At 44.6% G+C, this 16,305-nt stretch overlaps 1 protein-coding gene across 1 annotated transcript; it reads right to left on the bottom strand.

Moving 5' to 3' along the window:
• Nucleotides 1–181: 181 nt before the first annotated feature.
• On the bottom strand, nt 182–6,357 carry fermt1 (FERM domain containing kindlin 1). The gene is made up of 16 exons (XM_019856519.1): nt 6,256–6,357; nt 4,879–5,033; nt 4,446–4,543; nt 3,986–4,121; nt 3,753–3,890; nt 3,415–3,598; nt 3,229–3,331; nt 2,829–2,936; nt 2,586–2,717; nt 2,395–2,444; nt 1,944–2,068; nt 1,758–1,864; nt 1,357–1,581; nt 1,142–1,266; nt 923–1,064; nt 182–645 (listed from the first exon to the last, which is right to left on the bottom strand). The coding sequence occupies exons 2-16, from the start codon at nt 5,027–5,029 to the stop codon at nt 472–474; spliced, it is 1,998 nt and encodes a 665-aa protein (XP_019712078.1). The 5' UTR covers nt 5,030–5,033; nt 6,256–6,357; the 3' UTR covers nt 182–471.
• Between the last annotated feature and the right edge of the window lie 9,948 nt (nt 6,358–16,305).

The following is a 16,305-nucleotide window of genomic DNA, read 5'->3' as shown; positions in this document are numbered from 1 at the left end:
TAAATCGTATATTTCTCCATTGTGTCTTAATGGACGAAGATAAATTTGACCTGAACATTTGTTTTAAATTAATAAGTTAAAAATGTACAAATCAAGCCTGTTATACGCATTGTATGGAGCTGGATAAACACTGTAGTGGAGAGAGACAGTTAAAGACAATAAGGAAGTCACAAGGAGGTAGTAAAATCATAAAAAGGGATTTATTCTTACAAGGGTCAATTCATACAAAGTTTGAGACCAAAATTATTTACACAAACACTAGGCCTTGGCTTGACTGCAGATCAAAATGCTGAAAAAAGTGAAAAAGATAAATAATAACTAGACAATTCATGACATTATTGCTCTGTTGAGCTCTTTTGTGGATTACAAAACAATAGTATTTATCCTTGGCAGGGATTTACTGTGTTTCATCAATAAGAGTATCACTGTGTTGTTCGCTGGCCCCTTACTAAATTACAGCATTGTCTTTTCTCAATCTTGACCTCCGGTCAGTTTGTGGAACAGTTCTTCATCTAGGGTCTCATTCTGGTCCTTGGATCGCGTTGAAAGGAAGATGTAGCCGCCGATGAACTCGTGCACCACCTTACAATCGCAGCTCAGGCAGCAGAAAGCTATGGTCACGTTCTGGTCGAACTCAATGGTCACCTGCAATCACGCACACACGCACAGCAACGCATGGCTTCTTGAGACTTTTTTGTGGGCCCACTCATGAGAGACGCTACTATCAAATTTCATGCTGTTGAGTGAAACAGGGTTCGAGAGTAGAATTTTTCAGTAACTTTATTAGCGTTTGAGACAAAATCTCTGCAAGAAGTTCTTCTTCGAGGACTGTGAGAAATAGCTAAAAAAGATCTTAACGTGGTTGCTTCAAGCCAAAATAAAAGGCTCCCTGAGTCTTTCCCATTTTTTTGTTAAAACTCACTTGTCTTATTTCCCAATTGACGTTCCACTGCTTCATGTTGGCGAACCTCCACGTGGTGACGGGCAGGCAGGTGGACATGTCGAGACGAATCAGGCGATTGTACGAGATGCCGAGGATTTCGTCCTTCTTGCAGCCCCTGAACCTGATACAACAAAGTGGACTTCTTGAATGGTTTCTGATGAATGACACATTTTTTTTTTTTTTTGCCTTAAACACTACCTGACAATGTAGTAGTTGATGCCAAACTCTGGGAGAGACTGCCAAGCCTGGATGAAGCGCATCTTGGCATCCATGAGGGACAGGCGCGCTATGTTCTGATGGGCCTCCAGGATACGTGCTGTGAGCTTGACACAAGGACATTGAATGGCAACCAGTTTTATAAAACATGACTTCAAAATCAGCAAGCTCTTTTTGCCATCTATGCTTCCATCAACCTGCTTCGTCTTGTGCTTCTTGGCGTAGCGCGGCGAAACGAAACATTCGGCGTTCATGTCCATGGCATCCAAGTCGGGCGCCGCTTGGCCCGGAGGGGGCGCCAGGCTCTTCATCTGCAAGAAGGACTGGATGCTCCGCACCTCTGACTTATACGAGCTGTATGCCATGGTCTTGCCTTTGGAGGCCAGGATGCATGCCGCCTTCCACTTGGCGTACTGCGTCTCCTGCGGCACCACAAAAAGCACAGTTCAAAATACACTTTTTTAATCACTGTAGAAAAGGGAGGTGTGCAGTCTGGTCAATACAAGTAAGTTTAATTTGACACTATGTATACAGGTAATTTCAGCTTTACAGATATCACGTCTACTTGATATGCGCAGTATGCGGCAAAGGAGCTTACGTTATCACATCGGATGTACACCTCATTCATCCCATCCGCCACCGGCAAAAGGAGCTTGATGCCGAACTTCTTGTCTGTGACGTTGACGTCAGGGACGATCTCGCAGCCTGAGGATAATACGGTGACGCAAGTTCAAGATAATGTTCTCATATTTGTCAGGAATGAATCCTTGAAGTCACATAATACCTCGTAAGTGAAACTGCTCTATGGGTTCTCCCACGGCAGCTTCCTTGTTCTTGTAGTAGGAGATGGTGGTGTCCTTAAATACAAACCAGTACTCTTTGTAAGGCCGCAGTGTTAGTCTTTTTGGTCTGAGTTGAGAGAAAGTTGTTTTCACAGTCATTAATTTATTTTACACTCGTACTCAATCAGTCAAATCTCTTTGCTTTTCAATTGTATTGTTTAAACCATTGTTGACTTATTTTTGCACTTGTAAGACTGTTACAAATAAGTCCAATCTTTGATGTGTTTAAAAGATTTTTCCACTTCTTTTTAGACTTGGACCACATGTTCAGATTAAATGTCCTTTGTGTCATTTTACAGGGTTTAACTTTTTTTCCTATTTGTGTCATTTACGGCTAGCGGCGGATTCTTGACACTGGTAACAGAGTAAAGCCAATAGGAGGTAGGTTTTTACCTGAAAAGGCGCAGGTAATCTGCCAGCTCTGGAATGTCTGTAATGTCTTCCTGGAGGTTGGAACAAACAAGTGTCGATGATCATATATGCATACATGCAACCAACAGAGGCCCACCAGTAGGAACACCCAGCTGTTTTTTTTTTCTGTATAAGCCCCAAAAGATGACATGACAGTTCTGAAATACATTTACCAGAATTCTGTCTGAGACGCCACCTTCCAGCGTCACCTCTAGGTTGGAGAGGGCGGCTTCCACTTCATCAATTTCCTGCTCGTTGGAGTGGTCCACTGGATCAGTGGATAGGGTCAGTTTACAGATGTGATACTGTAAAGACAAGACGAAAGCTCAAGTCCATTCACTCACTTACAAAACAAAACTAACAGACAATATGTTTTCCGTTTTTGATGTGCGATGATGTCACGGTATCCTATTCACCTGTAGCGACGCAAACATGAGCATCTCCTCCTCGGTGCAGTCGATATCCTCGAGCAGGATGGACCAGCGAGCCTGCTCATAGAGCTGCGTTATCCTCACGGCGTCGTACTGAAACACAACATGTATCTATTTACCAGCTGGTGGCCTTTGGACCAGATCGACCCGTCCGGGTCATTTTTGTGTGGGATGCCAAATATATACAGTATACATTCAGAATGCTGAAAGGTTGTTTTTTTTCCCCCATTAGCCTTTAGCTCTTTTACTGAACCAATGTGAATGGAACGGTGACCTAAAAAAAAAAAAAAAAGTGTGTCGCAAGCAATGACTTGTCTCGTACTGTTGCAGATTGACGTGGCTTCATCGTAATCATCAGCCCCATAAACAATGATGTGGCCCTTACTTTGGGATTGAGGTCAAAGAAGACATTGTACTTGAAACGCAGCAGCAGCTTGTCGTTGTCTTGAACGTCCTGCTCCATTAGGGAGCGCGAAGAGTCCAGCCACCTGTCAATTACATGGCAAGTATGAATCAAAATGAATAGTAGCAGAGGAAAGACCATATGCAGCAACACAATGAAGTCTTCTACCCGGCGTTTCTGATGGCTTTGTCCTCCAGGGATAAAGGCTGGTAGAGCTTGGCCAGCTCGTCAGGTGGCAAGTTGGGCTGGCAGTCGGCGAGGGGGTTCTCCCCAAACCACAGGCTGGTGGCCGACACCGGCATCCCGTTCTCTGGGTCGTAGGTGGCCGTCATGGTCTTGCTGTACATTGGACCTTGTGGGTTAGAATGAATGATTAGGGGTATTGGGCTTAGGGTTGGGACATTAAGATTAGGAGAGTAGGGTACCAGGTTTGGTGGTGACAGCTATAGTGTCAGGATTTCAGATTAGGGCAGTGACATTTGCTAAAAGGGTTTTTTTGCCTTTACCTGAGCCCCCTGGCCCACCGCTGACTAAATCAATGTCCCAGATATCCTCCAGCGGAGAGTTTTTCCCTCTTTTTTTCTTCTTCTTGGATGGATCATCCGGAGGCTGGAGCAAGGACAGTTCCTCAGACCGCCGGATGTCTGACAAGAAGAAGAAGAAGGAGCAGCGGCCAATTTAAAACGAATCAAGTTACATTTGAAAAGAAAGGAGGGGGGTAGGGGGGGGACACACTCACTGAGGATTTGACAGATCTCTGCCACGGCCTTGAAGACCACGCAGGAGAAGCCGACGGTCATTTGAATGGTTTTCATATTGGGGAGCTGCAAGAGTATGCTTTTGTGTTGGGGCGTGTAGCGCAGGTCTGCATCAGCCTGTGTGGTAGGACAAACTTCAAACTTTGAAACCCACGTCTCATTGAATGCATCCGACCAACCATGAGACACGAGTGAGTGTGTACCGGAGAGAAATTGTATCGAATAGGAGACTGAGTACAGCAAGAAAGGTGGACATTGCTTAATCAATGTCAAATAATTGCACATTAGACAAGCACACATTGCAATTTTTTTTTGGAATTGATTTTGTCGCTGACAAACGTTTAGGCGTGGAGTCTACCTTTGAAGTTATTATCGCATTAAGTAAAAAGAAAATGCATTGTGGCTTGCACAGTACTTACAATTTTCTCCTATTTTCCCCACCTGAATTCCATACTTGTCCAAGGTCCAGTGGGTCTTGAGCAGCCAGCAGTTCCGTTGCTCCCACCACAGGGCATGATCCGACCAATCCTGGGGAGCCTCTGCATATGAAAACATCACGCAATATAAGATATAAAAACCCTGTCAAGTGGATCGAGAGACTTGTTTCTAAATACATTATAAATGTATTCATGGTACGCCAGTGCCTCACTCTTCCAAGTCTTCCCTATGAGCGCGTCCATGTTGACAAGGCCGTCTGTGATCAGGTTAAATCTCAACTGAACTTTGTGCCCTGGGGCAACATGAGCCATTGTGGTTAACAACAATGGCACTCGAGTGTGGAGCAATGCGAGGCAAACAAAGGTGCGGCCTGGCAAACAACACTTAAGTGTTTAAGGGCAGATGGTGTTCAAGAGCTGCGACATCTGACACCTACTGATCTTCTCCACCAGCTTCAGCATGAGACCGCCGATGTGCAGGTCGCCCTTCACGCGCAGCTTGAAGCGCATTGACTCATCGCCGTCTTTTTGGTCCACGTGTACCTGCAACTCCCATGACGTCTCCCCATACTCTGCTGCAGTGATCATTACTCTGCAAAAACATGTATAAAATCAAAGAATTATACATATGAAAAATGACAATACAATGTGCATGATGCACAAATATTCATATGAAACAAAATAAAACATGGCTGGATACCAAATGAAATTGAAATATGGTGTGACGCAAAAAGTAAATTGATATACCGGTATAGATAGCAGAATGGAATGAAATAAAATGAAAGTAAATATGGCGAGTTGTAATAACTTCACATAGCCGACTAGGATTAAATGCCTGCTTGGGGGAACTAGACTAAACTATGCTGTTTTGGTTCTTTGGAAATATTGGGCAACAGCTGGGACAAAAGACGCAGAAGATGTTTCTCAACTTCCTATGACAGCATCATGATTAATTTGGCTGCCAGTCCGTAAACATTAAAACAATGACGCCACAATGAACAGGAAAAAGAATTATGATTCTTATTATTATCAAAATAGCCTCATTTTTGTCCTTTTAGTGTCACTGTAACCACAATTCTGCAGGCCCTGCAACTGTCCATCTAATATTATAAGTGTGGGATAAAAGGCTTGGAGGGGGAGGCAGGTAATGAGGGGAGACAAAAAGAGGAGGAGGAAGAGGAGGATCAGGGAGGGTTCCGCTGTGGAATGCATGACGAGCAGGGACATGACTGTGCTGCACTGGGCACCAATCTGCAGCTTGGAAGTAAGGAAAATGCTGGAAATTCCATCACGCTCTCAGAATAGTTTCATATTTCAATTTAGATTGATCTGTCCCGACAACCATGAGGCAAATTAGTAAAATGAATGTACAGTAGGTTGAATTGTGAGCTTGTATCTCCATTGATCATAATGTTAAGATCTTATTTTATTTACATATATAAAAAAATGAATTCCAAAAAGCGCACAGAAGGCATATCCCTATCCGAACAGGGTTAATTATTCTAATTCCTCAAACAGTGATGGAATTGCATACAAAGTAAGGGCATGTTAAAGGACATGTGTCAATTGTTTTTTTTAAGCTTTGATTTACACAAAGAGGTCAAAAGTTCCAGACAACTCAAGTAGAAGAATAAGCAAAAGCACTATGACGCTGACAATAACAGTCTTTTCTTACTGTTGTGAAAAACACACCCCAGTAAATTAATCATTAACTTACATACTCACGCAGGACCAAAAACGAGTTAGACGCAATATAATCACTTTTTCCTAATTGAAACGCTTCTTTAACAGGACACAGAGTTTAAAAGCCTTACCTGGATTTGGGTATTTCAGGCGCTCCCGGTGGAGTTCTCGTGAGAAGTGGTGGAGGGAGGAACTGGAGCTCGTTTCAGACGGAAGCTGCGCCCCTTTCTCGCCAGGTGAGTGACGTATGCGGAAGTGGTCGGCTGTGTCATCTCTGCTCGTCCGCAGGATGAAACAAAGTGGTACCTGTTTTGCCGTTTTTTGGGTTCAAAACGCAGACCTAACTCTTTTAGGGGTGAAAAACTTACTGAAAGGTAGCGCGGGTGGTTACGTTCAATTAGCACGTGAACTAATTTCCCTTCGAATTTCTGGAGAGGAAAATGTCTGCAGTGAAGATACAAAGTGTTCTCCTCTTTCCTTTTTGGATTCCCGCAATTAGTGCTGCTACCTTTAATACTGAAGGTCCGAAGCACGCTTCAAACTCGATAGCCGATTTATAGTGAAGCAGTGAGCCGGAGCTTGGTTCGGGTGACGTCACTGGTCACTGTTATCATGCATCATATTTGAAGCTCCCACATTGCTAAATTATTAGGACAAGTAAAAATTTTGTCATATTTAAGAGGAGCCGTTCTTACTGACGGAATGGCAAATACATAGAAAGTAAAATGATGTCCGCTATGATGTAACGTTTTGTCATTTTGTCTACAGGCCCTTCGACTGTGCAAAACTTACTGTCCCCCAATTAGAACACCTGAGTTGCATCAGCATTCAGTTCACCAAACACAATGTCAAGTCTAAACACTGAGTACGCCAAGCACAATCCCCCAAAAGATATGAATGACAAACAAAATGTCAAGTCTTTTTATTTATTTTTAAAATTGTGTATATATTGTTGCTTCAAGGATCTAATATATACGTTGGGTTTCAAATTACAAATTCATAAAACACCACTGACATTGCCAAGTCACTTGACAAATTTCCACATTAAAATTGCTATGTTGGGTTTTAATTATACACAAGAAGCACATCGCATTTTTCTTTTGAATGAATCCAAATTGTCTCTACTGTGCAGAAAGGATGAAGTGTAAAAGCAAATACACTAAATGATTTCCTTTATTCAGTATTCATCCTATTACGGGTTTTCAAAATGACATACCTGTTGCTGCCACACGATGGCGCCAGTTCATCGTGTTAAAGTTGATCCCATGCCCAGTAGTTGGGGGACTTGAGGAACAGTATTAAGTTCTGTTGTCCTGAAAGGAAGAAAACAGGGGCTTACGTTTGCTTCTTAGTGTAACACCACCCTGGTTTTAGAGGCTTTAGGTAGCTGAGCATATCCATTCAAAGTGTACAATCCCAGGAGGATTATTAAGCATTTATGTGGGGGGGCAAACCTTTGTGTCTTGGCTAAGGAAGAACTGGCAGTCCAAGCTGAACATCTCCTGTTAAGTGCAGTGTGAAAAGGCCAATACTTCTCAAGCACCACCTTGCTGCAACTGCCTGTTTCCTTGCTATCCTCAGCCTCTTCTCTACCTCCTTAGCTACAGTACCCAGCTGACTTGCCTCATATCTGGACGCTGCAGTATTAGACGCGACAGCTTCCGCTCTCCTGCAGCAACTACATTTTTCTCTCAGATAACTCTCCTTCACTTACACCTTTTGTGACACTTTAGCGCTGGATTCTGGCTTATTATACATCAGTTTCTGCTTTGCCAATTTTCTTTCTGCCCTTTGTCTCCTCTTGGATAAAATTTGCTCCTCAGTGAATACAGGAGACTCTTGTTTGGATGCATTCAGTGTGACAGTGCTTTCACACCAACTGTATCTGTAACTACTCGGTTGTTGGTATTTTGTAGTATAAAAACCGATTGGCCCATGATACTCCACAGTCTCCACATAGCTGCAGCACTCCACACCCAAAACAAACATGCTGATTGTGTCATGTTGGTACATGAGATCATTGCGGTGGGCTCGTGTGAGAGGAAATGTAAATTGTAGAGAGGGGAACAAAAAAACAAACTCCTTAGCTTTGGAAAGTATGGAAAATAACCAGTCACACTGAGTCCATATCCCCGAGACACCTGCAGTGAGTGGCAGAAAAGGATGAATATTGATGATAAAGTGTGCTTTTTGAGGCAAAATAAATTAAATGGAAGGCGGGCGGGAAACAACATCTGTGGGGGCCTTCTTTTGCCGACTTTCCGTATTTACGGAAAGGGAAAACCTCCCGGTGACCTGGGAACACGCTTACCCAATTAGCAGCCTCGCCTATGGATCAAATGGAAGTGAAAACATTCGCTGCCGTGACGGAGACGCATCACAATGACCCATTCATGCTGCCGAGGCTCGTGACAGCTTCCGCTCTCCTGCAGCAACTACATTTTTCTCTCAGATAACTCTCCTTCACTTACACCTTTTGTGACGCTTTAGCGCTGGATTCTGGCTTATTATACATCAGTTTCTGCTTTGCCAATTTTCTTTCTGCCCTTTGTCTCCTCTTGGATAAAATTTGCTCCTCAGTGAATACAGGAGACTCTTGTTTGGATGCATTCAGTGTGACAGTGCTTTCACACCAACTGTATCTGTAACTACTCGGTTGTTGGTATTTTGTAGTATAAAAACCGATTGGCCCATGATACTCCACAGTCTCCACATAGCTGCAGCACTCCACACCCAAAACAAACATGCTGATTGTGTCATGTTGGTACATGAGATCATTGCGGTGGGCTCGTGTGAGAGGAAATGTAAATTGTAAAGAGGGGAACAAAAAAACAAACTCCTTAGCTTTGGAAAGTATGGAAAATAACCAGTCACACTGAGTCCATATCCCCGAGACACCTGCAGTGAGTGGCAGAAAAGGATGAATATTGATGATAAAGTGTGCTTTTTGAGGCAAAATAAATTAAATGGAAGGCGGGCGGGAAACAACATCTGTGGGGGCCTTCTTTTGCCGACTTTCCGTATTTACGGAAAGGGAAAACCTCCCGGTGACCTGGGAACACGCTTACCCAATTAGCAGCCTCGCCTATGGATCAAATGGAAGTGAAAACATTCGCTGCCGTGACGGAGACGCATCACAATGACCCATTCATGCTGCCGAGGCTCGTGCTTTGGGGAAGATTTGGGGTGGGGGGGGGGGGGGGGGGGGGGGGGGGGGGGGGTTTCTTCCAGAGACTTAGTGGGGCGGTGGGGATAGACATGAGGGAGTCATGAATGCAACAAGGAACTACCTCACCGCTAGCTTTGATGGCTCAACGGAGGCCTAATTCATGACTCAATATGGGTGCGGAGGTAAACACTGTTCAAAAGTGTTGTTTTCATAATGTTACCAAGTTGCCGCCATCCGCCCCCAACCCCTTGGACGCTCTCACCTCTGCAGCCTGGTGAGACCGCTGGACCTGTTCCTGTGGGAATAGTGCAGAAAGGGGGACGGGGGCATTTCAGGAGGCCTGAGAAGTAGCAGGGAAAGAGAAACTCTTGACAGCACCCAACTCTGGGGACTGGAACGGGGGCGCTGCCCTATGGCCCCGCCGAGTGTTAAAACTCAGATTCATTGCCCTCCTGAAAATACATTTCCAGTCTCGGCTTCTTAATTTATTTTTTCGGAAGCCTTCGACCTCTTCGGAGGTCATGAAATCCCTTGCCACGCAACATAACATGCGCATTCGCTTATTTGGTTTGCGAGTAAGTTTAGAAACGTCCCCTTAAAATGAACTAATTGATGAATATGTCACAATGTCTTCACATGGGCTGTGTTTGCGCTGCGACCAGAAACTCTGAATAAAAGCTTCCTCTATTTCCAGATTAATTGTTTATTTATGAGTGTGGAGCCACAGGCGCTTCTATTGACGGAATCGTTTCGAGGTTTCCGTTGAGCCTTATAAATGTGTTAGCTCCACGCTATAGGAAATCCAAATGTATGAAAACTTCTCAGACAGCAAAGTGCTGTTGCTGTGCTTTATTTCTGGAGGTTGCAGGACTGATCTCCTCTTTGATGCATCAGTCCAACGAGTAGGGCCTCAAACCCCCACCCTAAACCAGGGAGAGGAAAGCTAAAATGGAAATAAAATAAACGCATAGTCATGCTAGCTTACTCTGTGGCTGCACATTAGCTTTCACTGATGTCCTCCATACTCTCCATTTTGCTGCTGTAGTCCATTTTCTTGCTGCCCTCAGTCTCCTCCTGGATGAAATTTGTTGAAAAGTAAATGCATGTGACCATATTTTGGATGCATTCAGCGGGGCAGCATTTTTTTTGCAGTTTCATATGGCTTGTTCTCTCTTTTTTTTTTCCTTTTTTGAGCAGTGGAGAAGTTGCAAAATGCGGGGTGGCCTTCTGCTTCTGTCAAGGGAGAAACAAAAGCTAGCGGAATGGGGGGTGCGAGGATGATGGGAATTACATCACTGTAAGCCACGGCCGCCACCCCTGATATCCGATGTTTCTGCACAGCGCTCTCCGCATGGAAACATCTGATGGAAATAAAAGTTTTCACGGTGCCTGCTCGGGCTGTCGTAAATACCGCCTGTCAGCGGTGTATAAGGCAGTACTGGAGACAGGGTTTATGGCAGGGGACGTAATACGGTGCCTCTTTGGGAAATGTGGCTACCGTAAACTGCCAGTATCGCTTTACCTGTCTCTGGCAGCTCCTTGTCATTCTTCAGTTCTGACTAAAAAGTAATAGATGGTGATCATCCACCTCAGACGTGTTCTTGGCTGACTGCAAGACGCAAATTGTGCGTAATAACCTTCAAATTTTCTCTTTCGTCGTCACTCTCACGGCATGAGGGGAAAGTTTGATGCTGTTTTTTTTTTTTTTTGTCCCTGTGTGAATGTCAGGTGTGCTGAATGAAGCCATATGCGCTTCTGTGACTTTTATTAGCTTTGTCAAAGCCCTCAGAGACTAGAGAAGGAAACCCTGCGCATACAATGGCTTTAAAATACCACCTTTTCCTCTGCAGGGCCTGGATTTCAGAGGCAATGATGTGGAAGCGATTTGATGCCGCGCCGCCGCATGCTGTGCTGCGGACGAAGCTCCCAACCCCCCCCTTACAACTCGGAGATGCTGTGACCGATCTTGCAGGTAGAGTGTAAGAGGAAGTGGGGGCCTCGCGCTGCTTCCCGCCACACGTCCACTTTTCCGACCGGCCATGAATGGGTGCCATTTTGAATCATGTAAATCCGGCTAGCCTCTGCCTGTATCAGCTGATGCTGGTTAGTGTTGTCTTTGGCTCGACCTTAAAGGCCCAGGGGTGGGGGGAGGGGAGGTGGTGCGGAGAAAGACATACTGAGGGTTAGTAAAGGTTGCATAAACTCAAGCCGGGATAATTTTACAGACACTTTCTGTGGTCGGCTTTCTGTGAATGGAACGATTGTGGGGGCGGAAAGTAAACCCTGTTAGGATTCAGTTCATTAGCACCTATCTGACTGTTTGAAGTTACCTATTCATCCGGTATCTAAGCTCCACTCAGACCGAAGGGAATAAAAATGATATCTGTATCTCTGTATCTATTCAGGTTTCCGAGAGTCATTTAAAAAAAACATTAAAAGTTCATTAAATTGATTTGGCAAAAATGAAGGCCTTAAATGGTATTCATTCTGATGTCCAGAGGCACTAAAAAAAAACAAAATACAGTTGATGGAAAAACATTATTCACAATTTACCTTGACGATACAAACATTTAATAATTTTGATTGCAAGTACAGCGTGATGATTGACAGGCTTGGATTGATTATTTGGTCTAGGACGGCTACATCCTGCTACATCCTCATTTAATTCTCCATCCTTGAATGTAACACACGATGGAGTTCCTCTGTCAAACTGACCAATAAAAAAATAGAACCTCCTCTGCAAAGTTTGTGAATGGAGCAACATTTCCGATTGCTCTTCTTCTTTGGACGACAGATCATTTGAAATCACAGCTGACCGTATTGCTGTTTGTCCATTGGTCCGTCCTTCCATCCCTATGTCAAAACCACCCATTAAACATCAATGAAAACACAACATTGGCATGGATATGCTGTCGCCGGACTTTGTCTCTCAAATTTCAATAGCTGTCCTTCTGAACACAAACTACTTCACGAAATCGTCATTTGCTATGGCAACTTAGCACGCCAGCTGCACGTGACTGTCTCACTTCACATTGGCTTTTCATGACAAAAATATGTCTTGGCAAACCTCCGACGTGTGTCCAGAAAAAGACATCGCCTTTCTCCCAGGAGTGACACCTCTTCGTATTTACAATCCTTGTTCCTGGCATGAGAAGGGAAAGACAGTCGAGGGCAGTGGGAGTAAATAACGGGATGGGGATGGGGAGGGAGTGGGATGGGGAGACACAGACGGACCACCGCTGCAGATGTTTTCCACATGTAGGAGGAAAACAAGCTCGCAGCACGATGAGTGCGAGGAGAGGGAAGCGAGAGGGCTGCACCTGTTGTGGGCCGGTCGCTGGCCAGGGGTGAGCTCACTCCCTTGAACGTGTAAGGCTGCTTTTGCTATTAAGCGGCTCAAGCAAAGGCAAGGTTCACTTTGAGCACATTTTGAATTCGCATATCCCAGCTTTGCATGCGCATAGCTCGGGATTTAAAACAACTCAGAGGTGCATTCTTTTATCGCCGCCGGGTGTCAAACGGGGTCAATGCTTGAAAAAGATGCAAAACAGAAGTTTGATTGTGTAATCCGTAAAGTGGTTTACGATAAGTCTTGTTTCTTTTACGCCGCTTTAACTGCTTTGGCAACCAAAGGGAAAAACAATTACACAAGCCAGACACTTACCGCGCATGTTAAAAAAAAAAAATTAAATAAAATAAAAAAGAAGAAGTTAAATCTAGCAAGCCAGACACTTACCGCGCATGTTAAAAAAAAAATAAAATAAAATAAAAAAGAAGAAGAAATGTACTAGTTAAATCTAAAATGGCAGATAAAGCGCGGGTCTCCTCCAAGGCCAAGTTGTCCTTATTTGCATCAGCACTGGTTAAATACTCTACTCCACAGTCTCCATGTTGCTGCAGCAGCCTGTTTTCTTGCTGCCCTCTGTCTCCTCATTGATAACATTTGTCAAAGTAACAACATGAGAATATTGTTTGGATACACTCTGTGCTGCAGTGTTTCGGCAGACGATATTAAAAGGCTTGTGAAGTGATGAGTTATACCCCGGCGTCTCTACTTTTTTGCATCGGCCCGTGTTCTTTCGGCTGTCGGTTTCCGCTTGGATAAAGTTTGTCCAAAAGTAGATGCATGAGTCCCTTGTTTGTTTCACTGTGGCAGCATTTTTTTGCAGTATCCCGGGACGCGTTTTCTAGCTGCCCTCAGTCTCCTCGTGGATAAAATTAGTCGGAAGGTAAATACATGAGGCCGTGGGTCCTTTGCCAAAGCCAAACGAGACAAATTTAGATCACCCCTGCCTGTATGTCCGAAAAATAAAATCCAGAGTCTGCACCTTTTACAAATAACATTTCATGGGTTTCCTCTGCAAAGCTTGCCTGATAGTCCGTCCCTTTTTTGTCTGCTTATTGCGTCAGCCAACCACCAACGTGAAGACTTCCTTGACGGATGTAAAAATACTTCTGAAAATGAAGTGAAATCCAACATGAGGCCATCCGTGTTTTGATGTTTTGGAGGGAGGGGGGTGGGGTTTGGGTGAGGGGGGGGGTCTTAAAAATATTTAAGTCAACATTGCACACCTGCCCGATTTCCATCGATCACTCAAGACTCTCTTTATTTCTTGTTACACTTCGGAAAAGTGGTAGGTAAATATCATTTCTGACAGGGTGACAGGAACAAGGTCTGGTCCAGCCTTGGAATGGAGTTCTTGGGCTAATCATGCATGATTGCAGCCCTCGCATGCCAAAACACACTCAGCGTGAGAGAGGCTGTTTTCAGCTGCTTGTTGCCGCAACACCGCTGGATGACAGCTTGCTATTCTCCTGAGGGCTACCACTCATAAACCCATATTGACCGGATTGGTTTGTAGCAGGTACATGGGCCTATCTGGGCACCGTCCTGTGGGATCCGGTCAAGGCTGGCAGCAGTTGGCACTGCAGGGAAATGCGGGCACAACGGTATCTCTTGTTGTTGCAAATTGTTTGTGGCAACGCTCTCTTGTGGAAAGTCAAGGTCGGCCAATGTCCAGTGCCAGACAACTCTTACTCCAGCTCACCTGTGCCGTGACTGTGGAACCAAGTGACCCAGATCTGGATGGAAACCATTGCAAATATTTCCCCATGCAGTCTGTGGAATAAGCATTTGCTGGGCCTCTCTGCGGGGTATTGCACAAACTGTAAATGATTCTGACTCTCCAGTTTGTGTCATCTGTTCCAAAAGAAGTGGTAAACAGTCAGTTTGCCATCCATGCATGTAGCCCGGCCGTGATGCAAGGTGAGGATTTAAGAGGAAGAAAACATCAGTCAAGTGCTTAAGAAAGACGTGAATCTTGACTTGCAGAATTATTTCTTGTATAACAAGCAAAGAAACGCAAATTAGAAGCAGAGTGGTTGGATGAGAAGGGAATCTGTATCTAATTTCCTTGTCTGTGCAGTGCTCCTGGCAAAGACCAACCTCTTTTGCCCAAACTACTGCTCAGTTTAGAAGCACAGGCCATGCTGCAAATATTTGGCTTGGCTGTGGATGTTGAAGTATATTGGCACAGAGAGCAGAGATATAAAAAAAAAAACAGCAACTCGGGAACAATTATGAAAAAAAAAAAAAAAAGTGAAAAACAGTCAAATGAAAGTGCTACTAGCGGTGCATGTGTTTTTCCTTTTCCTATCCTTTTCTGTCCTGTCCACTCATACACTGAATGACGACAGCGTCTACTGTCAACGATGTAAACAAGTACACAAGTACCATTGAGAATCGGGACAAAAGAGTGCAGAATTGCTCCGGTTGATGACAAACAAGGAACATTGAAGATAAAAAAAAAATAAAGGATAGAATCCAATATTTTATACTTGACTCGGCGTTTGACAGTGTTGTCCGTATAGAGGATTGGTCTTAGGACTACTTTTTGGGATTCGCTATTGTACTCCTATTATCAAACTCAAATTCCTGGTCTTATGTGGTGTTGACTTCAGTATGCGTATGTGGGGTTTATATTGTCTTATTCACAAGTGAGGGGAGGATGGAGTGGGAGATGGACCGGCGAATCGGTACAGCATCTGAAGTGATGCGGACTCTTTATTGGTCCGTCGTGGTGAAGCTCTCAATTAACCTTCGAATCTACGATCCTACCTAACTCACCTATTGTCACAAGCTAAGCTTTGTGACCGGACTGAGCTAAAATGAGCTTCCTCCGCAACGGTGTCTGGGCTGTCCTTCAGAGATAAGGTGAGACGCTCGGTCATCAAGCCGCTGCTCCTCCGCAATGAGAGGATCCAGATGAGATGGATAGAGTCTTTTCACAATACCACCTGGACGGCTCCCTGGTGAGATGTTCCGGGCATGTCCCTCTGGTAGGAGGCCCTGAGGACCACCCAGGACACGCTTGAGAGAATATGTCGCCTGGCTGGCTTGGGAACTTCTTACAGGATGAGCTAGACCAAGTGGCTGGAGAGAGGGAAGTCTGGGCTTCCCTGTTTAAGCTGCTACCCACGCGACCCGACCTTGAATAAGCGGAAGAGAATGGATGGATGGATGGGTTTCTCAGGTTCGATGAAATATGAGGCTAAATAGGATGAATAACCGAGCCGCTGCAGATTCAAATGTGATCGCACAAGGCGTTGTATATTTGAGATCTTCTATTGTACGCATGTTTAGCCCCAAAATTAAAAAAAAAATGGCCTCATCAACAGGTCATTGAGTGTGTCGTCTCTCATTTGCCATTGACGCAGCACCTGCAGGACACAGCAAACAAACACATCGTTCCTCTCATTGACACAGGCACCAAGGCAGCTAGCCAGCTACCTAGCTAACCGTCATGCAAACCTTTTTAGCCAGCTTTGTTTGTTCACAGCTGAGGCTCAAAAGAAAGGCAGCACCGGTGCACTAACGGGCCAGCTTTGACAATTTTCACACAAAGGCAGCACTGTTGGCTAACAGTGAGCGGCCTGTTTCTGGGAGGTTTGCACTGTTCCTGGGGCCCATTTCATGGAACAGTTAGCAAGGCCAAAGGCAACCCGTGGACTG

This window comes from Hippocampus comes, unplaced genomic scaffold, assembly GCF_001891065.2.
Source record: "Hippocampus comes isolate QL1 unplaced genomic scaffold, H_comes_QL1_v1.1 scaffold526, whole genome shotgun sequence".
Lineage (NCBI taxonomy): Eukaryota > Metazoa > Chordata > Actinopteri > Syngnathiformes > Syngnathidae > Hippocampus > Hippocampus comes.
The sequence above is the reverse complement of the archived record's forward strand: the minus strand, read 5'-3'. Positions and strand labels throughout refer to the sequence as shown.